We start from the raw sequence: 23598 nt of genomic DNA, 5'->3' as shown, positions 1-23598 counted from the left end.
GTAGCAGAAAGGACGCGTCCTTAAAAATTAAAATATGTTTACAAAACAAGCCAACTCGAATATGTTTTTTTACTTAATTTGATAAAGTATAATACATTCGTGGGAAAATAAAAATGGAATTATAATATTGTAGAGCAGAATTCCAAGTGAGTACTGGCTAGACAGCTGTATTTCAGTTTATCATTCTCAAATAAATAAAAGATTTAAATATTTGCTTATTTTGTATATGGGAAGATGCTTTTATTTTTATGAAAATATATAAATTTAATAAAGATGTGAGACTACGGGCTGGTTGTAAATTATGGAAACTAAATAAAATAGAGAACAATAATAAACGCTTCTCGCCACATCCCCCGATTGGCTCAGCATACGAACATAAAGAGTTCGATTTTCGAAATCTAAGCTGGGTGACGTTGGATATTACCCACCTGCAGCGGTACGGGGTGCTCATTCGCGCCCAGACCGTCGGCCGCGATGGGCGTCCCGCGAGTCGGTAGCACTGTGCCAGCCGAGCTCGAGCTCGGACGAGTGAGACGACCGCACCTGTTGATCGTCGACGACTCGAGAGAGACTCGCGCCAGCGGAGGTTAGTGCCCTGTTTCTTTATGTTTATGCGTTATCTTAAATTTACGGACGGTCTTCAAATTTCCTGCAAAGAATTTCGGGTATTCGATCTTTTTAATATCGTGGTTTGTGTGATGTGGAAAATTTTACTATAAAAAAATCAACATGTGTTAAAAATTACAAATAATGGAGGTAAATTTATATTGAAAAAATGCTCGGGTTTTAATATTTAAATTCAATCAGAATCAATACAGATGAAAATGAAAATTACAGATGACATTTGAAATTATCAGCTTTGAAATATTCCGTGTACCAGCTATAACTATAAAATATATTTTTTCACGTGATCCTTTTAAAATATTCCCTCGGGCACGATACTTTTTTCAGTTACAAAAAATTGCGTTGGTGTATATTTATTATATCGTGTTTTAATAACTTTGATGTCGATTTTGAAAATTATATCCATAATGTAGGCGACATTATTTTCAATTCAATTCAGATGAGAAAATATATTTATAATTTAATTTCTCATTTACGAAATAATCTTATGATATTTATGTTCGTCGTATTAAGATTTTTTAGAAAATTCCATTTACAGTTTTAATTATACTTTGGTATAATGTCATTTTAAAATTACAATTTCGACAAGACGAGTGTGCTCTGAGGATGCTGTTATTTGATAAAACTCGTTAAAGGTACTTTTATTATTGTGCCCCTCAATAACATTTTTGAAATTCAGCTAGGTTTTAGGTTATATTTTTACGCTACTAATTTACACTTATCAACAATTCAGTAAACAAGTTTAGAAATTATTATTATAATGATTTATAGATATAAAAACGAAAACAATATTTTACACGTTATGTAAACTTGAATATTTCGGATATGAAAAACACGCACAGACAAAGATAAAATAGAGTAAAAAATGTTTTTTATAAATAAAATAACTGCTTAAAAGGAATTCATTGCATGACAATTTGTTATAATTTTCAAGTATCGATGAAATATTTGAATGTTTTGAAGACCCGCGTGACGGAACGTCACCATATCCGGTTCCGGATTCGATCCCCGGTCAGACAAATGGCGAAAGATGAATTTAGATATATGTTTTTGGGTCTGGGTATTTGCGTATTCGTCTTTATGTATGTTCATGGTACCCACAACACGGAATTCTAGAGTGGGGCTGTGACAGACAGCGTCTTTCGTCCAAATTCGTGCCATATTTATTGTTAGGAAACTTATCTTTCAAAATTCAAAAGCTTATGATTTTGATTAATTAAAATATCAAATGATTGTTGCCAGATGGCAATTTCCATAATGTAAACAGCCCTGAGTGCTTGGGAATGAGATAATTAATAAATTTTAATTAATATCATTTTACGCAAATCTTCTTCGTCAACAAGTCCCTTCACGGTTAATTTGAAGAGTACGAAGGATTATTTATGATGTATTTTCTTATTGTGTTTCTATTTGTTTAGTATTTCAATAATCAAAAGTTTTAGTTAAAGTTATTTAAAAATAAAGAATTAGAAAGTTCCTTGCGGTTTATTATTTTATTTTCAATATTTTTCGTACTTACGTTCAGTGTTACAAAATAAAAAATAAAATATTGTTGAAAATAATAAAAATGAGTTGTTCGATTTATTAAGAAATAAATCTTTGTGACGTTTTCTATAACATGAAAAATATAATTAAAATAAAAAATGGAGGTGTAAAAAATCCGATACATAATATGGGTGTCACGTAAAAATATAAAAATTTTATATTTATTACCCGTGCTGGATATTTATCGACGCCAAATAAAATCAAAGTCGAAAAGAATAATTAGTTTGAGATCCGTTATTCATATTCAATCTATCCAATGTTTTACCTACCGAAGAACGAAATTTGAAAATTACTGCCTACTAATATACAAATTTCGATCTTTTAGCAAAGCATTGGTTAGTTTGTTTGTTGTTAAGGCCTTGGTAAAAAAATAATTGCAAAATATAAGGTAATATTTCAAAAAGCTAAGGTATCTATTATTCGTGATATTATCAAAGCGTTAATATGTAAATGTAAGATTTTATATAATCTCGTCAAAGGATTATAGAAAGCCGATTCCCAGATGATTCCCAGCTGATTCTCGGAACCCGATTATGCTCCAGTTTGGATTCCGTCGCACGATGGCTTATGATAATCCAGACAATCGATATTCTAAGTGTCCGATGTACGGTTTAACGATGTTTTACGATTACGTTTTTTCCGGTTTTGCACGTGTTTTAACATGTTTTTATTAGGAAGTATATCAATGCAAACAGGTTAAAGTTCTAATAATGACATTATTTTTGTGTTATGCATTTTTCGGATTTTATTACATTATTACCAGTTTCGGTCTTATTTTTTTTTCTTCTTGTGTTATATTGAAAATCCGTGAAATCAAGACTTTAAACAATAAAAAAAGAAAAATAATAATATGATTTGAACGATTTTTTATTCCATTTTATTATGAACATAATTCTGTAATGTTTATAAATCGCTTAAGTATATATTGTTATTTTATAAATCGAATTATTAAAAATAAAAAATACAAACATAAGCTAATCAAGGATTCTTGCAATCGTTTCACATTTTAATAATCAAGGAAAACCGTATTAACTTAAACAGCTCATATATGCATTGTAAAGATACGATAGTAAATATTGATTAACCGCACCCCCGCCCGGATAATCCGGTCGCTTAGTTCAAATGAACCCGGATAATGAGATTGCAAAGTGGCGCGGATATTATGTAGCTGCCAACTGGAAAAGTCTACTGACCTAGCGACGTACCTACGGTGTTAACTATCTGAGTGATGAATTATCTAAATACATATATACATAACTGAAAGGTGATCTATTTGAGGTATCTATAAGGTATCTATCTGAGTGATGAATTATCTAAATATATACATAACTGAAAGGTGACTGACTGACATAGTGATCTATCAACGCACAGCCCAAACCACTGGACGGATCGGGCTGAAATTTGGTATGCAGGTGGATGTTAAGATGTAGGCATCCGCTAAGAAAGGATTTTGATCAATGCTACCCCCAAGGGGATAAAATAGGGGATGAAAATATTACTTCGTAACGCGAGCGAAGCCGCGGGTAAAAGCTCGTGTGAAATAATGTGATGGGTATGAAATTAATTTTAAAATGAATGTGGAGGAGTAAGTTTGTAGTGTGAAGTTTTTCAAACAGTGATAGAATATTAAATATTGCTCTCATGCAAGTGGCTGTAAGTCTTTATGAGAAATAAATTCATTAAACCTTTATTGTCTGGACTTGGGCTCTTAATTAGAGGCTCCGAGGTTAAAATTTCCGGAACACATTGTTTGTTAAGTAATTTGCGCTTTTTTTAGGTATTAATTTGTTTTCGATATACATTACGTTTCTTCTTATTTTCAGAAATGAATCCGTTAGTATAATGTAAGAATAATGAATACGTGAGTTGTTAGTATTTATTATCTCCTGGAATCAATTCTACGATATTCCCCGGAGAAGTAGAAAAGATGTCGTTCTAGGCTGTCATTACATGTAATAAATGTACGAGTATGTCTATCTCTTGGAATCCCTTTGATTTTTGTGCGCATAACACATTAATTTTCCACTTTTATGGCGATGAGAAACATTCAAGCAATATGCATGCCTGTTCTTTATAAAATCCAAGTGTATAAAGGCTACTGAATCGAAGTAATATTTGTATAGAACTATGGCGGAACTTCACTGGAGTTATTCAACTAAATTTCACTTCAGCCCAACAGTGGTATAGTGGGATTGATAGCGACGTACAGAGAACGATATTGACTATAATAGCAAACATCAGTTACTATGTCAGTTAAAATTACAGGAGCGGTCGGTATTTTTATGGAATGCTGTTCATGAGTTTTTACGTGATATATAGGCACATTTAGCTGTGCAATAACATATAATGTCGGTAAACTATATGATGTGGATAAAGTTTAGTATAAATATTTTTTATACCGCTCATATTACTAGCTATTAAATGGTAGTACGGTTAAGCGAAGTAAAAAATCGATTTAATAACATGTTCCGGATAATGATCGTTAAGTTCAAATGAAACCGGTTAATGAGAATGTAGTGTGAATTCGACATTCAGTTTAATACTACCAGGAATTGTAAAGTTTTCATAACAGGATATACCGGATAATCTGGTCGCTATATTCAAGTGAACCTACCTACCCGGTTAATGAGATTGTATCGTGAATTCAACATTTATGTTAATATTATAATAATAAGAGGAACTGCAAAGCTTACAATCGTTTTCTAATCTGTTAGCTAAATTCTAGTGAACCTAGGCAGGTTTACTAGAATTATGCTACAATCTCATTAGCCGGGTACCTACCCGGTTAATGAGATTATAGCGTGAATTCAACATAAATCTAATTGTATGAGCAATTGCGAAGTATACAATCGTTTTAATGAAAGGATGCGCTGGACAATCTGGTCGTTAGTTAAAGTGAACCCGATTAATGAGATTTTAGTTCGAATTCGACGTTCAACTTAGTACTACGAGGAATTTTAAAGTATACAATGTATCGTTTTATTAACAGGACGAACCGGTTAACCTGGTCGTAAGTTCTAATGAATCCGGGTAATGAGATTGTAGCGCGAATCTGTTATTACACGAAATAGTATAAGGTAATAGAAAAGTATTAAATACAATCTATTTAGATTTAGGGTCTGCAAAACAGGTTATTAATGGGGTAATAATGCCATGATGTTACACTTATAATTAACTTCTCGGTTTCATAGCGTGGGTCGGAAAATACGTCAGCTGTGTACCGACGTAAGATAGATTACATGGCTTATTGTTTGCATAACGTATTATTTATTTGTATTGTATTAAATAAGGAACTCATTAAAAGTTCATTAAATAAGGGAGCTGATACATGAGCGACATGTCGTCGACTGTCGCTGATGTTCGCGGATAGTCGTCAATGATCGTCGGTCACTATTACTGACCATCCATCACTATATACACCAAGCGTCAGCTATATTTTCTTAATTTCGCTTGTTTGTTACCACACTAAGCTCGCATGGGCCCGTTGATTGTAAAATTGCAATGGTTGTGCAAAGCTAAGCAACTTTATAGACGTTTGCAAAAAGGATAGATGACTATTAGTTGGGTGAGTTTTGGAAGATACGTTAGTCCTTACAATTGTGGGAAACGGAACACATGCAGAGGGAATTAAAACATTACAGTTAGGCTGTCGTTGTTTAAGTGAGGCTTAATTAGTACCAAGAAAGTGTGAAATGGAATTGTACTTTCTAATATCTTACATACGTATTTTAATAAGATTGAACTAGCAGATTGCAGTCACTACTTAATATCAGGTCGATCGTCTGTTTGCTGTTATAAGCACAATCTTACAACTTGTGTCAACAACGAAGAGCAGACTGAGCAAAAGGCGTAATAAGAAAATATGTGCGTACGTTCCCTTAAATCAGCAATTTTGGGGGCTCCTTAATTGGCATTTGGCGTCTTGGAACCCCGTAAATAGGGGAGAAGATCCTGCTTATCCCTTAACGACGTACGAAAGCCGTATGTTTGGTTTGATTTCTTTTTTATGCGGTTACGAATGGGATGATTCGTTAAAGTTACTTGGATATTTGGGTATCTTTTGGAAGAACATAAACGTATTTCATAAGTGATAGCTTACTGATTAGAAATTTGCAGACTTCGTAGACTATGACATTAAAGCCCTCTTATTCGGAGATCCGTACACATTAGTGGTAGTTTAAACATTTAAATTTTATTTACGAATATAACTATAAGAGTTTAATTTAGGAGTACATTTAAAATTGAACAGTGATTGGCTACATTTTAGCCGCATGTTTTTTTTTAATTTTGATAATAAAGTAATATGCATGGATTCTTACGATGTTTGAAATCTAGTTTGCCTGTGGCATCGTAGCTCATAAGGGGATAAAATGCTTAAAATACGGTTGTTGATTTTATGAAATACCCTTAAGCTGTTTGGTAATAAAAATTTTAGAATATCTTAAGATTGTTAACCCTTAAGGCATATACAATATTTTTCCACCAAAATATTGACATAATTACAATATCTGCGTAGAAATTGTCAACTGTAGTATCTAGAAATTATTAACTTTTGATCCTTGGTAACCAAATATTCAATAGATTGATTATTCATAAACGACTTAAATAAATATATTATATTTTGGTACGAAATAGCACAATATAACATTATTCTGATAAAACCCATCCGTACGATAAACACTTCCTTCCATTCTATGCAAATATCATTTATTAAATTATTATATCAGTTATCCAAGGACTTTATACGAATATTAACGCGGTTTGTGTATGTTTTATATAAATAAATATCTTGTACGTTATTGTGCCAGTTATGCCAATAATCAATTCAATTTCCAATATCGTTTAATTGCGTTTGGATGGATTCGAAAAGGTAAGAATTTATTACTTTTATGTGATTAATTGGATAAATGATTAAAGCTTATTTCCACATCAATGTAGGTACGTAATTAAATAAAATAGTTTAATTGGATTTTATTATTAAGTTTAGTATGTTTAGCAACGTGAAAAATAAATCTTATATATAAAATTCTCATGACACAATGTTAGTTACCGTACTCCTCCGAAACGGCTGTACCAATTTTCATCAAATTTTATATAAATATTCAGTAGGCCTGAGAATCGGCTTATATCTATTTTTTATATCCCTAAGTATTAGGGGTTGTTTATCCTTAACATTTTTTATTTTTATGGCAACACAACGTTTGCTGGGTCAACTAGTTAATTTATAAAACGAGTGATGCTAGTAACTAAAACAAAGCTGTTATAGCAACCGCATATTATGCACTTACATATTATATAGTTGACTAGCTGACCCGGCAAATATTGTACCGCCTCAAAATCTATTTATCAAATATATTTCATATAAAATATAGCCTATGTTACTCGTAGATAATGTAGCTTTCAAATGGTGAAAGAATTTTTAAAATCGGTCCAGTAGTTTTTGAGCCTATTCATTACAACCAAAAAAACAAACAAAGTTTTCCTCTTTATAATATTAGTGTAGATTAAAATTTTTTTGATCCATGGCTTAATTTTTTTGGTACGATTTTGTGTTCCTATTTTTTTCATTGATGGTGGTATGAAGCTCTAACACCTTAATCTACCTTAAAAACGCTTTCGCAAGTACTATACAGGACTAAAAGTGCCTTATGGAATATTAAGAGATAAAAAGACATGGAAAGACAAGGTATTCGTCCTTGTCAGGGTGTCAAGACAATTGTGTGTGACAGTTATGAGCGACCTTGGGGCGAGCGGTGAATAATCAGAGGACGTTAGGGGAGACCGGAGGGTGACTATAAAAATAATGTTTAAAAAAGGCTGTCTTTATCTATATTTTTTAAGACTTTCACGTATTTTAATCGCAGTGCCTTTTTGCCTAGTAGACCATTCATGGTTTTAGTATTTATTATGAGGTCAATGTCAACTCGTTAGGTTAGTTATTATGCTACTATTGGGTTTGAGCAAACCTAAGCCCAGTAGTGGGAGACAAACCTTCTAAATTTATAAAGATTCTTATAGAATTATAGAGTTTTTGCCCATAGTCCAGCATGCTAGCCGGTTGCGAAGACTACCACAGACCTATATTTATATAGGTATGTGAAGACTACATATTTTTTAGAATATTAATATGTCGTGATATGGAGAATTTTCAGGTATGTAGGTGATATTTATCACCGTATTTTTTTTTATTTTTGAAGCTATTCACTATTTATTTCTATCATTTCTCAATATTTCTCTTCCTGCCGAATACTAGACTACTACAATACAACACTATAGTTCTGATACAATCCGCTAGGGGCGCTGATTTGAAATTGTATGGGCAAATACGTAAACAAATACCAAAACAGTCATATTTGTCAAAACGTAAAAGCCCATAAGAGTATTGTTTAGAACCCTTTGGTGGTGGTTAAGAAAAGGTAGTAGAACCCTTTGAGGTTCGGCTCCGGCGGCATCACCGCCACACCTATTTCTGCCTTATAACAGCAGTGTTAAGCGCTGCTGTGTTCCGTTTTGAAGGGTGTGGTAAGGGAGACATACTTTTCCGAGGCGTTCCAGCTTAGTCTTCAGGGGTAGCGGCGCATCTGTTGTCGATCTCAGGTAGGAATTTCTGGTCCTATCTGGGGTTGATTACAGATGTCCATGGGCGGCAGTAGCCACTTACCATCAGGTGGACTGCATGCTCGTCTGCTGCTCCTATATTATAAAAAAAAAATAACAGAAGCGTTAGTACTACTGTGCCCTTATTATGAGTTTTTACGTTTGCTCGAAAACGTCCTTTACATTTTCGTTCACAGCGCCCCCGTGGACCGTATCGTAAAATTAAATGTTACAATTGACTATTTAGTTTTTTAAAACTCATAACGCGAAACGTAATAAACGCAAACGTAAAAACTCATACTAAGGATACAGGTATAATGTGTTAGAGTAGATATGTTTACACGTGGCGTTCTAATGTATTCAGGTACTCGTAGTAACTGTGACTTATTTAAGACAGAACTTCAGTCCAGTCCTACTCAAAATTAATTAAAGAACTCCTTGACTAGTTACATTTCACCTTAAAGACGTCTACTCCTTTACTATTTTAATTTCAAAAAAATCAATCAATTTACCTTAGTTCTTAAGGGCAGCTCACTGTTAATACTTATGTAGAAACCTAATTACCATAGCGAACGCGAACTAATTCCTTCAGTGCATTTCTAAAATATTTAGACTAGGTACCCAAGAAAGTGGCACACGAAAATAAGTTTTATGTCGTTATGAGATGTATTCGTCCTTGTCAATGATCAAGGTGATTGCTTATGACAGTTTAGAGCCTTAGGGGCGTGTGATGATTAAAATCAAGGGGCGAATAGAAAAAAAGATCTAAAAGCAAATTTAAAATGAGGCAAAACTTTACTAACTTATAAACCGTATGTGACCGTAAGGGTATCTGTTTTGCCAAATTAATTCAGAGTTAAATACCGCGATTTTTGTGTATACATGTGTGTGGACGCGTGTAGACATAACTTACGTCATCCTACATTTGTCGTGTCAGTGTTGATTAACAATGAAGGAATAGCTGCCAGTGTCTTTAATATTGTGGAGGGTAGCTATTGCTAAACATGGGCATCTGTAATCAACTCCAGATAATATTAGATTCCCACCTGGGGTTAGCCACAATGCGTCGCTACTCCGGAGGTTGTAAGTTGGAACGTCTCAGAAAAGCATGCCTCTCACCACACCCTTCAAACCAGAACACAGCATCTTAACAGGGCTATTATTTGGCAGAAATGTTTGTGACTGTAGTGCTGCCGGAGTCAAACCAAAAGAGTTCTATCACCATTAAAATCGTTTAGGCGGTTATTGTGACATTTAGATCTATAAACTCAAATATTATGTACAGAACCCTCCTTTCGCAAACCCACTCATACTTTCTCGTTTGTAATTTGTTTACTACAAATACGTTGGCGTGACTTGTGTAGTGAGTATCTCACGATGTTTCTTGGAATTTCCATAAAAATATTTACCGTATAAATTATTTATTTTTTATATTACTTGGCATTTTATTTAACACGGTTTTGTACGGCAAGGTTTTTAGACAAATATAAGTAAGGCCTATTTCGTACATGGATTGTTAAAAAAATTCTGACACATTAAAAAAAATTCAATCTGCGTACAATTTTAATATAGATAATAGGTAAGATTAGAATTTTATATTATGTTATGAGCACATTTTTTAATATCAGATATAATGTTTTTCTTATATTATCCATGAAAGAGTCTATCAAAGACCAAAAAAATGTTTTTGGATTATAGTACCACGTACTGGTAATCTGCAAATTAATTAACCTTAGCGGCTTAATTAATATGCGTCCAAAATGTTTGAAATTTTCCTATATATTCCGATAATAGCATAGCACGTGTATACTCTGTGTTTTGTTGCTATACACACTTGTATTTTTATTTTATTTATTTGACACACCAACACCATAACATACAGAAATTTTATAAATAACATTGTGGTATAATAAGATACACTGGTATGCAAGCCAGTTATAGGCATGTACAACATTTATAGAAATAGAGACGTGATATCTATGCAAATAATGTAAGATACTTAGAAAAGAAAATAAAATAAATCTATACAATAAATATACATAATTTACTCAGGAAGCAAAACTGTTGAGGTAGGTAGATAATTTGTTTTTAAGACGACAACATTCGTCATGAAAAATGTCTATGTCGGCACTTGTATATTGTATTTGTATGAGTATACGATTCTTGCTTAAAGTAATTATTTAATTAGTTATTGAACTAACCAGCTACCGAACCCGGAAACCTCCATTGGTCTTTTTATGTTAACTAAGCAATACATAGAATATAGTATTTAATAACATTAAAGCTTTATATTGATCGTTAACTAAACGGAAGTCGAATCCGAAATAATCGCATGCGTGATATCATTATAATATACTTATTACATAACCGAGATAAAAAAATTAACATTTTTAACGAATACGTCAGGTGTATAGAATCTTTTGATAAAGCGCGACGACGAAATGATTGTATTAACTTACTACGAGTATGTTCTCATGTAAGTGACAACTGTCTTTATGAGAATAAATTTCTTTAAACCTAAACCTAGATAAAACACAGAATTCTACATTTATTTCATATATTACATTAACAAGGCAATCTATCGAATGTCAGGTTTAATAACACAGACAGTAACATAAAGATTACGTAATACTACTACAACGTGGGCGCGGCTGGCGTAGCGTCTGACCCGAAACGTAGCGTAGAATTATAAAACGAACCGGCATTTCAAATTCAGAACAACTCATTTTTATTTTATCAAGTTCAAAGAGATGTGTTTTATTTTTTATTTTAATTAAGTAAACAATCGCTATATTATGTGTATAAGACGTAATACTACTACAACGTGGGCGTGGCTGGCGTAGCGTCTGACCCGAAACGTAGCGTAGAATTATAAAATGAACCGGCATTTCAAATTCAGAACAACTCATTTTTATTTTATTAAGTTCAAAGAGAGATGTTTTCGTTTGTTTTTTTATTTTAATTAAGTAAACAATCGCTATATTTTTTGTATAAAAGCTACTAATTGGGCTCCGGGATGATACCTTTTTAGATTCTAAGCCCCAAAGCCGCCATAAAATAACTCTAAACTTGGGTTTATGGGTTAGAGACCATGTGGCTACCTTTTCTTTTAGTGGATATAGCATTAGTCGTGCTTTAGTGATTAAAATTTATCATTTAGTTGTCGATGTATGTATAGAGATCTTATTGTGAATTTCACAGAATTCAACAGACGAACCTATATAATGCATTGTAACAAATCGATAATACCGTAATTAATGAGTCTGCAATGGTCTGCATTCGTAATTTGCAGTTCACACGGCTAATTTGCAGATTATCGGTTTGAGCTCTCAATTAAGAGGAGACGATATCGGCACGGCATTGGCAACGACTTTAGTGGACATAATAAATTTATGATTTTTTTCTTCTCTCTATCTCACATGTGATGTTGTACCGGCATGTTAATGTGTTACATATAATACATACAAATAATCTTATTTGTAAGATAGGATAGGTTATGAGAAACGCTATAGGTTTGGTTAGGTTATGTTGGAACATAAAAGATAAAAAACTAAGTGCACCACGGTTGCCTCCTGCGATTGAGAGCATCCCATTCGTGTAAATTCAGACCTATATTTGTAGACAAAAATATTTGTGAAATATTTTTATCTGTTTTCTTTTCAGTATAAAGTATTTCACTGGTTAAGGGTCTTCACTGCATCATGTTATTCTATTTTTGATTTATAACACCATTGCGAGTTGTTGTTTTCTAGTTTGAAGGATGTAGCAACGTAGATTAATTAGTCTTTAGGGACAATGTTATATCAGCGTTTGACCTTGAGTGGTATTTCTGTGTTATTTAGCTTTACAGGTGTTCATGGGGCTTCATGCTCCATACATATTGGTATCGTATCATCGTTTATAAAACGTTAATAAATAATTAGATTATTGTCATTGTAATGTAACATCATCAACCCATTACTGTCCCACTGCTGGGCACGGGTCTCCTCTCATAATGAGAAGGATCAGGCCATAGTCCACCGCGCTGGCCAAGTGCGTATTGGTGGACTTCACATACCTTCGAGATTTCTTTTTTTGTAATGTAGCGATTCAGCGTAACTATTTCCGTTTCAAGAAGTGTTTCATCAATACTTTTCCGTTTCAAAAATTACTCACTGCATATATGTATGCATGTATTATAAATTAGATGTACAGTATTCGATCCAAGGGCTACCATTCGATTAGTCTATATCCTCGTTTCCCAACCTGTGGTCCGCAGACCCCTGGGGGTCCGCGAGTATATGTATGGGGGTCCGCGGTGTCATCTCCGGACCATACATAAATTGCTCATTAAATGAAAAAGGGCCGCAAAACGAAAAATCAGCAAACCAGTTTTATTAGAAAAACGTGATCTAAGGACACGGTAAATCGGTCTTTCAAATTATGTTTTGGCTGGGATTGTTTTTTTTTATTTTTTTGCTCTTCATTTTATTAAGGGGGTCCGTGAAAAATGTGCTTGATTTCCTAAGGGTCCGTGGACTGAAAAAGGTTGGGAAACGCTGGTCTATATCTACGCTACCTTCTCAATTTAGTCTTAACTTACAAAACGATATAATCCACGGCGACAGCGAGGGCGTGGCCGCCTGGCTCGCCTCACGATAATATTTCCACTCGGAGAGAACTTATCAAATAAATGTCACCTGGTATGTCTCTACGTTGCTCATATTTTATGGCTCAATGTTTTTTCTTTATATCTTTGCGTAAAGCGTAAGGCCTGTACAATGTTACGTTGCTTCCTTTAGATGTCAATTTTTTACATTCAGTTGTTCCAATGTTAAGTAGATATCGCGTTTTGTTAAAAGTTCATCAAAGTGATAAATCGAAATTCTCGTAATTTCCATCCTCTTGTCAGTAAAAGTAAGCGAAGCTCATCCCCCTTTATTTACCAGGATATTTACTAGACCTACCTACTTAATTTTGAAAACAAAAATCAGAAGTCATCAGAAATTAAAAAAAAAGAGACTCCCCGCTCATTTGGTGCTTTCAAAACTTTTTAAATGACCTCATGATAAAAAATTACTATTTCTATGGTAAAATTGATTTAAAACTCCCTGATTTAAACTTAAAAACTAATAGATTTCTCCCATGGACGTATACATAAAATATATAACATGATTGAAAAAAACTCAATTCTTTCAATATTTATGTGCCCAACAGAGACTCGAACCTCAAACCCCAAATCCAATTAATACTGACTTTGCTTTAAACCGAGCGCTTAAATTATTAAGCACCGTTAAATTCCCATTCAAACTCTGGTAAAATTCCCAGACACTAATTCAATTACTTACAGAATCTAGCCAGCTGTAACGCGATTTTGATTAACTAATCGACTAACAGATGCCTCGCTTGGTTAATCGGATCTAGTGGCCAATTAACACATTGTCGTAAGCTACGGTTAACTTTCTGGGTTGATGAGCACGGTAAGTCGCCGGTCACTTCGTATTGGATAAGTCGATACCTTTGCTCGCCTTATGGACCGTTTGAAATAATACTGGTAATATTATACCTTTATTGAAAATAAAGTTTTGAAGGTGGTATTCCGTAAATATTCGAATAAGAACTATTACCCTACTAATTAGGTCTACCCATCCACACAAACCATTCATCATTACCAACAATGTCATCAACTGTTTCGGTGCTTAAGTAATTCTTGATTGACCCCATAGTAAATACAAGTTATTAAAAAATGACAGCGATTTTTACTTAAAATACATAGTATGTTTCCGGAGTAAAAATAAAATTCAGTCGTTTTCTCCCATTACGCTCATATAAATGGTATAAATAAAATAAATAATAGGATTGAAAAAAAAAAAACGCCATGAGACATCTTGTATTTTTTCGAAATTATTTTGTCCGACAGATACTCAAACCTTAAACCCCAAATCCAATTAATACTGACTTTGCTTTAAACCGAGCGCTTAAATTATTAAACACCGTTAAATTCATAGTCAAACTCTGGTAAAATTCCCAGACACTAATTCAATTACTTACAGAATCTAGCCAGCTGTAATGCGATTTTGATTAACTAATCGACTAACAGATGCCTCGGCTGGTTAATCGGATCTAGTGGCCAATTAACACATTCTCGTAAGCTACGGTTAACTTTCTGGGTTGATGAGCACGGCTAGTCGTCGGTCACTTCGTATTCGATAAGTCGATAACCTTGTTCGCCTTATGGACGGTTTGAAATAATAATTCTAATATCAAAAGCTAATAATAATATGGTAATAGCATAACAGCAGTGTTAAGCGCTGCTGTGTTCTGGTTTTAAGGATGTGGTGAGCGAGACTTACTTTTCCGAGGCGGTCCAGCTTAGTCCGCTGGGGTAGCGGAGCGTTTGTGGCCGAACTCGGGTAGGTATATCTAATCCTATCTGGGATTGGTTACAGATGTCCACGGGGGGTAGTAGCCACTTACCATCAGCTCATCTGCCACTTCTATTTTATAAAAAAAAGTGACTACGGTGAAGTTTCGAATCTATGAGGAGAGCACGTTATGTCGTCGGTAGTTGCCCTCATGGGCGGTTTCAGATAATAGTATACCTTAATTGTAGCCAAAATGAGAAAATAGAAAAAAATGAAAAACAATGTTTTAAACAATTCGAAAGGCGATCTTATAAACAGCGATTTCTTCTAGACAGTTAGGTCGTGGAGTAAAGCAGGGAAGAATAGAATAATAGGTACAAATAATAGGTATAAAATAATAGGTATATAATAGGTAAATTATAGGTATAGGTAGAATAATAGGTATAAAAGGTAGATACAAATAATTTTAGGGCTAACATATTATAGAATATTTTTTTGAAATAAATTACACCTAGCATAAAGCTGACTAGAAGCATAAATAAAATAGAAGAGAGAAATGGTGGAATAAATTAAAACCTGAATCCACGACTTCAGTCACTAATTAACATTTGGTGGAGCGTGTTCTAGGTTTCCAGATGTACATAAGTACTAAGCTCATCTGTAATCTAGGGAAGTCTAGTCGCAGTGGGCTTTGAAATAGCTTCTAAAGGATTTGGAACTCGATTATTCCCATGCTTTTAAAATAGGAACTCAGTATTGCTTCATTGCTGATATTTTGAGTTTTACAAAGAGTTTAACAACACTTAAAATAACCCCATTTTCGATATACGCTGCTTTATTTGTCTGTTTTGAAAATCAACCGTTTGAATTTTCAAAGAATCTTTTTACTCTGTTCATGACAAATATAAAATGTTCAATACAGAAAAAGTACCTACGTTAAAATGCTTGAATTATAATAAAAATCTACAAAGCCCAGGCCGGGGCAAATAGAAGAGATTTCTTGAAAATATCGCAGATTTTAAAGACCTTTTCGCTACCTCGTAAAATATTTAGACATAAAGCTTTTAGTAGCCGGGTTATTAATTATAATAAAATGTATATTACGTACCATAAAGTAGCCGCTAAGTTTATTTCAGTTAAACTCGCGAAGGTGATATAAAGGATGCTTTGTGATTACGTAAATAGCAGTTTTATGGTGTTTTTTTACATGTAGCTCACTGATATAGACTGGGCTACTTTTAAATGTATTTTACTGGGTAGCTCGGCATCTAATGTTCGGATGAATTGTTACTCGTATTATAGTATAATAGCCTTTTCACTAGAGATGTGAGACACCTAAGCAATGGATGTACGAGTATATGTTCAGTACCTGATTGCTTGATTTTCATACATTGCTTTGTTAAATAAAAAAAGCAATTTGATGGTGGAGTGTACACACATGCAAAACATAAATGACCCCGCATATCTCTGTTGGAAAAACACTGCTAATTTAAACTACATTTGAATTTCCTACGCAGTTAGACAATTTTAGTTTGCATTTAATTGTACAAGTTGGTTAATTATACATTATATGTTCAGTATTGGTCGAAATACTGATTATAAATAAAAGCAGTAAATTCAAAATTTAAAAAGTTGACGTTTCTGTCATAACGCACATTGTACAGACAGTCGGTATTCGGAATTCGTCACGGGACGTATAGTATATAGTTTATATTTATTACGGGGGTCCTGGGGACCTATTCGGGAGTCGCGAGTGTGTGTGCATCCAGGACGACCGGTCGCCGAAGGGAGCAGTGCACCACTCATCGGTATTTATATATTTTATTCACCTACACTAGCGAAGGATCAAAATTTCATTTCGGACTAGAAACCAGCGACCTAAAACTCTACAATATACAATTATATATAGATAAAAATATTTGCTAGGGCTGCTATATTGTGTGTATTATGTAAGCTATGGACAACTGGTAGTCCAAGTTTTTTTTTTAAATATTGAAGGGCGTGGTAAAGCTTCACGACGATTTTCATTTCTTTATCTTTTGTTTAAATAATGATTTAATTAAGTTCTTAGCTATAATTTAATAATCTAATCAACTTGAACATCATCAGCTGCCTTTTGGTTAGAGTAGGGAGTTACTACAACAAAAAAAAAATATTTATTTATTTTTGTTGCTAAAGAATGTTTAGCATGTTACCATTGTTTCTAAGGTTAGTTTCAGCAAAGAAACTTTTATTCAGAGTCGATTACTCTTCACGGGTCATTTCCCGTAAATGGCATGGGCATGGGGGTTGTTTTACGATGAATATTAAAGGGAGGAAGTCCTTGTACACTTCCGTATAATGTAACGGATCTGCTAGATTAATGAGGACCCCGCTATATGAAACTTAATTTATATAGCGCTTGGCGTAGAGGGGTTCATCCCAGCATATATCCATATATGATGAATTTAAATATATTTTTACTGGGTGTTTTGTTTTTTTCCTTCGTATGTATCAAAAACACTCTCAATATATCGTCATTGTATGGGCTTTGAATGCTTTAATATAACGAATTGATTCACAATTTTGTTATTTTTACACTATTTTCTTGTCATTGTGCGGAGTAGTATTGTCGCGGCAAATCGTTCAGATCTTCTTATGACTGCGATTCTATACGGTACCATGACTAAATCCTTCTCGACAACTCTATAATTTCGCTTGGCATTTGCAAATCATGGGACATACAAGAGTAAAAGGGAAATTCTAATATCCTCAACCAACTTGTGAACAATGAAGAAATCAAGCTTATGTCGTTTATGAATGTAGTAAACATTTATTTATTGTTTATTCCTTTTGATACCTCTTATATGCTATATATAAGCTTTGGGACAGTTATTTAGACGTAGTACCCTTTTAGACAATTCAATATAATGTGGTGTCATGAAAGGTGTCAATACAACCCTCTATACTCCCCACATATGATAGTAATTTTAATGGTTATTACGGGGAATTTTGACACTATGAACATCTGACTTATATAAAATACTATTTTAGTTTTGGGAAAAATGTATAGAGGACGTTCCCCGATCAGGTAGACTGATGACCTGAAGAGGACGGTGGTTTGCCGCTTGATTCAGACGGCTCAGGACCGGTCGGAAGGGCGCAGATTAGGGGAGGACTATTAAAGGTTGATGGATAGATGGACGATACGATAGTAACAGGTCATATTCTTATTGTGACGTAGTTTTTTGTCATATGTGACATTAGAAAGTTTCCGTAAAATAGAGTATTTATAAAACCTATTCTATTTCTCAATTTGTCATTTATTTATAGCGCTTACGAAAACAAGAACCATGTGACTGACATTAAGGACAACTAAGCTAATTAAAGCGACGGGAAATATTTGTGTAGTTCCTTAAATAGCGGCTTCTTCGTGTTTCTCTTGTATTTTGAACACAGATTGACTTTAGAGGTCAGAATATGTTTCATGTTATTGAAAAGTATCCTTAAGATGTGGTACAGTTATTTTCTTTCCATACTTGTTGTTTATTTTGTGCTTACGTAAATAAGAATCACGTAAGTGACATTAAGGACAACAGAGCTAATTAAAGCTACCGAAAATATTTTCATAGTTCCTTAAATAGCGGCTTCTTCTTGTTTCTCCTGTATTTTTAACACACATTGCCTGAGTGCTCAATTTATGTTTAATATTATTGAAAGGTATCTTAAGATATTGTACAGATATTTAATTTTCCAACTTGCTGTATATTTTCTTCGTGTTTCTCTTGTATTTTTTTCGACCCATTGCCTTTATTGGTAACAGTATGTTTTATGTTATTGAAATGTATTTTTATGATACTGTGCAGATATATTATTTCCCATCTTGCTTTTTACTTAGTGCCGTATAAACATGGACCACGTAATTAACATTAAGGACAACAGAGCTAATTAAAGCGAGCGAAAACATTTTCGTAGTTCCGTAAATATCGTCTTATTAGGTAACATCCAGTACCGGGACCAAGGTTACTGCGCGGGATCATGACCCATTTCTGTGGTATGTGTGATGTCTCTACCACCAGAGTGGTGACGTCACACGCATGCGCTGAACAAGAACTCCGTAAGCAACATTAAGGACAACTAAGCTAATTAGAACAAGCAAAATTATTTTCCTAGTTCCTTAAAGAGCGGCTTCTTTGTTTCTTCTGTATTTTCAACACAAATTGTCTGAGTGGGCAATTTATGTTTCGTGTTATTGAAAGGGTAATGTACAGATATGTTATATCCCAACTTGTTTTATATGTAGTTCATCGTAAACAATATACATTAAGGATTACAGAGCTAATTAAAACGAGGAAAATATTGTCGTAGTTCCGTAAATATCGTCTTATTGGGTAACATCCGGTGCCGGGACCAAGGTTACTGCGCGGGACCTGATCATGACCCATTTCCGTGTCAAGATCAGCGCGGTGACGTCACACGCATGCGCTGTAACGTGGTGAGGTCTGAATGAGTTCCCGGTTTAGAAGTCAGGGTCTTTTGGGGAGTTGAATTGTTTGTACGGGCTTGGAAAATGGAATCATATCTGGATTTCTGGATTTATCTAGAATTTTATGAGCAAGATCGGGGTATAATGGGTACTTTGGACAATCCTTTTCGTTCATCAACACCCAAGGTTCTCGTCATTGGAAAAAAAGTTTTTAAGAATTATGTGGCATGAACTATTGTTTACAAATTAAAAATTGAGTTCTTAGGCAGCTTATATATACATAATTACCTCTTTTTGCTTTGGAAAGGTATGGATGCTGGTTGACTTATATTTTTTGAGCCTACATTTCTTTACTTGGCAGGTAATACTTGCCTATTCAAAGGTAGTCTTTTTTTAATATGCTCTTCCAAGATGATATTTTAAGTGACGTTTCAAATTATAAGCTACAGAGTGTTAACCGAGCTCTATAGCTTATAAGCAGTTTAGGCATCGTATCTCTAATGGCATAAGAGGCTTACTCTAAGAACAGCTTATATGCAACTAGTGTTCAGATGCGATGGCGGGTATAACACGACTTGCTACTAATAGTAGTTTGAGCTAATTTTGGCTTATAAATGGCTGGCTAGACATTAGCTTAGAAACTTTAAAAATGATAAAATCCTTCGTAATTCGATTCTGGTGGCACGATTTCTTCACCTATTTCTGCCTTATAGCTGTTTCAACTTGTGAAGCGCTGTAGTGTTCTAATTTGAAGGATGCGGTAAGGGAGAGGCATTTTCACAAGACATTCTAATTTAGTTATCGTGGGTAGAATGTATGGGATTAACACAAGGTAGGAGTTGAATTCTGTATAAAGTTTATCGGATTTCCTAGGAGCGGTTTATAAGCATCCGATACGGATAAGTCACAAATCTGCACTTCTCTACCAATGTGCATTGCAGCAGTTTGAAGGACTACCTACTCACTATACCCTCCCTAGCGGTGGCATATTTTTCCTGATAAGATTGAAGTAGCAAATCATGCAGCCCACCTGATCATGGGCCACTGTTGCTCATCAACGTCTGTAACCCATATAGAACTTTAGGAAAGGGAGATCTCCCGCCGGGCTAGGTGATCGTGCCCGGGGAGCGGTCGTGCTCCGACAGTTTCAGTTCGGAGCTTGTATATGCAAGATGTTTAGAAAACTTCGATAGCGTGATTCAGCAGCGCCATCTCTTGACGAGTAGCGGGAAGTCGCTATAGAACAATGGTTCTACCTGAAACTGATTACAGATGCTGCGCCACTCTTAAGGACTAAGGCGATCACCTCGTATGTAAGTCATATGTAAGGATAAAAGAGATTGCAGTCAAGCTACGCTTTTGTTACAACTAATACAAAAAACAAGATAACTTCGCGTATCCATTTACCGTGAATAATTCGGGGTCATTTTGTTAGAATTGGGCCATTTTGTCAAAGTGATTGTCCCATTTAAAGTTTTGTCGGCTAATTTGATGGCGGAATACGAGACAAATGTTTTTAGGCATGGTTCAGTAGAGACTGTAATCTGTAATCTGGCTTTTGTGTTTTTACCTGATAGCGGCGGGTATTGTTTATAGAGAGTATACGTATATACGTATGTAAGTATGTATGTATGTATGTATGTATGTATGTACATATGTACGAACGTGCCATTCTTTGGCACGCACTGCAGTCCAAAACGGCTTGACAGAATTTATATAAGGTGTTGTTGGATTTGTCTAAATTGCGTGTGATCATTACATCTCTTTTCAGAAGTTGCCAGTTTGTTACTTTTAAAACCAGTAATTTTCTGCTGTATTCTTTTACTTTATTAGTCTTATTAGCCATATAGTTAAGTAGTCTACGAAGACGGAATCAGGGCCAAAAGTTAGTTTTTAAAACTAAGAATCTGTCGTATGTCATTAAAAACTAAAATTATATAAAACTACTAAAAACTATTCATAACTCCTTAAGACCTGCTTGAATATAAAATATCATATAAACTCGAAGTACAGGTTTAAATTTTCCATAAAACTTTATTCGAAACGTAATTTTAACGGGCATCGGGCGGAGATAAAATGAGGAAATTCTTTGAATATTATTTTTCCAGTTGAAAATGCAGAGTAATTAAATGTTCGGTGTCCTTGTGGAGGGTTTCCTTCGGAATATAATGCGAGCCTTTTTACGTTCTTTATTACTAAGATATAACTCACAAGTACCTTTTCGCATTGATGGGAGACACAAAAGGGTTGTAAAAGTGTGTTAGTATGTATGCCTTCACACATGGGACATTATATAATTGTCGTTTTTTTATTTGACGATCCGTGTTGTGGAGCGTCCACCATATTGTTCTGACGCGCAAACTATTCCGGGTTTGTTTTCACCAGACAGACATTTGAATGACGAATTTGTAATCTCATCTGTTGTATCGCGTTTGGGTGTTTGTGTATTCATCTTTGTGTGTGTTCATGGCACTCACGACGCAGGGAATCCTAGTGTACGCTTTCTACTGTGAGTAGAAAGCGTATTTATTTTAATAATTATAACTAAAAGTAATTATTTTCCTTTTTTGTTCTTGATCTCAAAGACGAATCAATAAATCGTAGATACTTAAACATTATTGAAATCTCTCAGTGTCGAGTAGAACGGCTCAAATATCATTGGAAATTAAACTCCACTTCACTTCATTTCATTATGTACTTTCGTTGTCATAAAGCGATTGATAAACAGGGCCGCTTCCTTTCAATACGAGATCTGAGATAAGTAAAATAGAAAGATACTTCACCGCCTTGAAATTGAATGAAGCCATAAAATGATAATTTAATCATTTATTTTTTGAATTCTTGACAAATAAAAAACATTTTTAGAGAAAATCAACCCATTACTGTCCCACTGCAGGGCACGGGTCTCCTCTCAGATTGAGAAGGATTAGGCCATAGTCCACCGCGCTGGCCAAATGCGTAGTGGTAGACTTCACATACCATTGAAAACCTTTATTAAAGGTTTTTCAGATATGCAGGTTTCCTCACGATGTTTTCCTTCACTGTTCAATCAAGTGATAATTAATTTATAATACGCACATAACTTTGAAAAATCAGAGGTGCCTGGGTTTGAACCTCGGACCCCTCGATCAAGAGGCCGAGTTTCTTAACCACTAGACTAATTTATACTTTACGTATTAAATCAATAAGTGTTTCAAACATATTAGGGACATAGAACGGAGACGTGGCAAAACCTTATTTACACAACAATTTCAATTCTCACAACTAGTTACAATTTCTTGTTAGTGATCTATCTATGTATTTTTCTCATCTAAGTACAAGATCTTAATCAAGATCGTTTGCGACTCAGATGAAATGAATAATGCGCTTGTCTTAAAGAGGAAATTGGAAAACGATAGCTATTATTCTCACTTCTTTGTTGTAAGAAAGGGAAAAAATATACGCAATCTTGGTTAGATATGGGTATAAGCTGTTGTTCATGTTGCCTAGGGATCTATATTTTTTTAGAGTTCTGTACCCAAAGCCTGCCTAAATTGTCTGTCCGTGAGACCGTCTGCCACAGGTTTCTACTTCTTAAACCGTAATAAGTAAACACACTAAACAGCTGAAGGTGGTAGAACTCTTTGTGGTTCTTCCGGCACCACCGCCACTCATATTACTACCTAATAACAGCAGTGCTAAGCGCTGCTGTGTTCTGGTTTGAAGGGAGATACATATTTTTCCGAGGCGTTCCAGCTTAGTGCTCAGAGGGTGCGGCGCATCTATGGTCGAGTTCAGGCAGGATTCTAATCTTATCCGGGATTGATTACAAATGTCCATGCGCGGCAGTGTATTTACCATCAAGTGGACTACATGCTCGTCTACTACTCCTATATTATAAAAAAAAATAGATAAAAATGTTATGTATATTCTATCTTAATTATATAAAGACATATGTAGTAAAAACACAATGCAAAGCCGTATTCACTCAAGCCAGTCAGGGACAGGAAACTTCCAACGAAAGATCGATTGAGTTTTAGGAAA

General features: G+C 34.6%; 1 protein-coding gene across 3 annotated transcripts in view; it reads left to right on the top strand.

Annotated features, from left to right (window-relative positions):
- The first annotated feature begins 468 nt into the window (after positions 1 to 468).
- LOC140754436 (synaptotagmin-10) overlaps positions 469 to 23598 on the top strand; it is a 127052-nt gene continuing 103922 nt past the window's right edge. For 2 of the 3 annotated variants that reach the window (XM_073089448.1, XM_073089446.1), the window contains exon 1: positions 469 to 586. In XM_073089448.1, the coding sequence (XP_072945549.1) occupies positions 475 to 586 (112 nt within the window). In that variant the 5' untranslated portion in view covers positions 469 to 474. Of the gene's footprint in view, positions 587 to 6914; positions 7040 to 23598 lie in introns of those variants that run through there. The other variant, XM_073089447.1, reaches the window with a different exon arrangement.

Source organism: Epargyreus clarus, unplaced genomic scaffold (assembly GCF_041222505.1).
Source record: "Epargyreus clarus isolate Ecla_fem2 unplaced genomic scaffold, WU_Ecla_fem_2.2 ptg000029l, whole genome shotgun sequence".
NCBI lineage: Eukaryota > Metazoa > Arthropoda > Insecta > Lepidoptera > Hesperiidae > Epargyreus > Epargyreus clarus.
The sequence above is the reverse complement of the archived record's forward strand: the minus strand, read 5'-3'. Positions and strand labels throughout refer to the sequence as shown.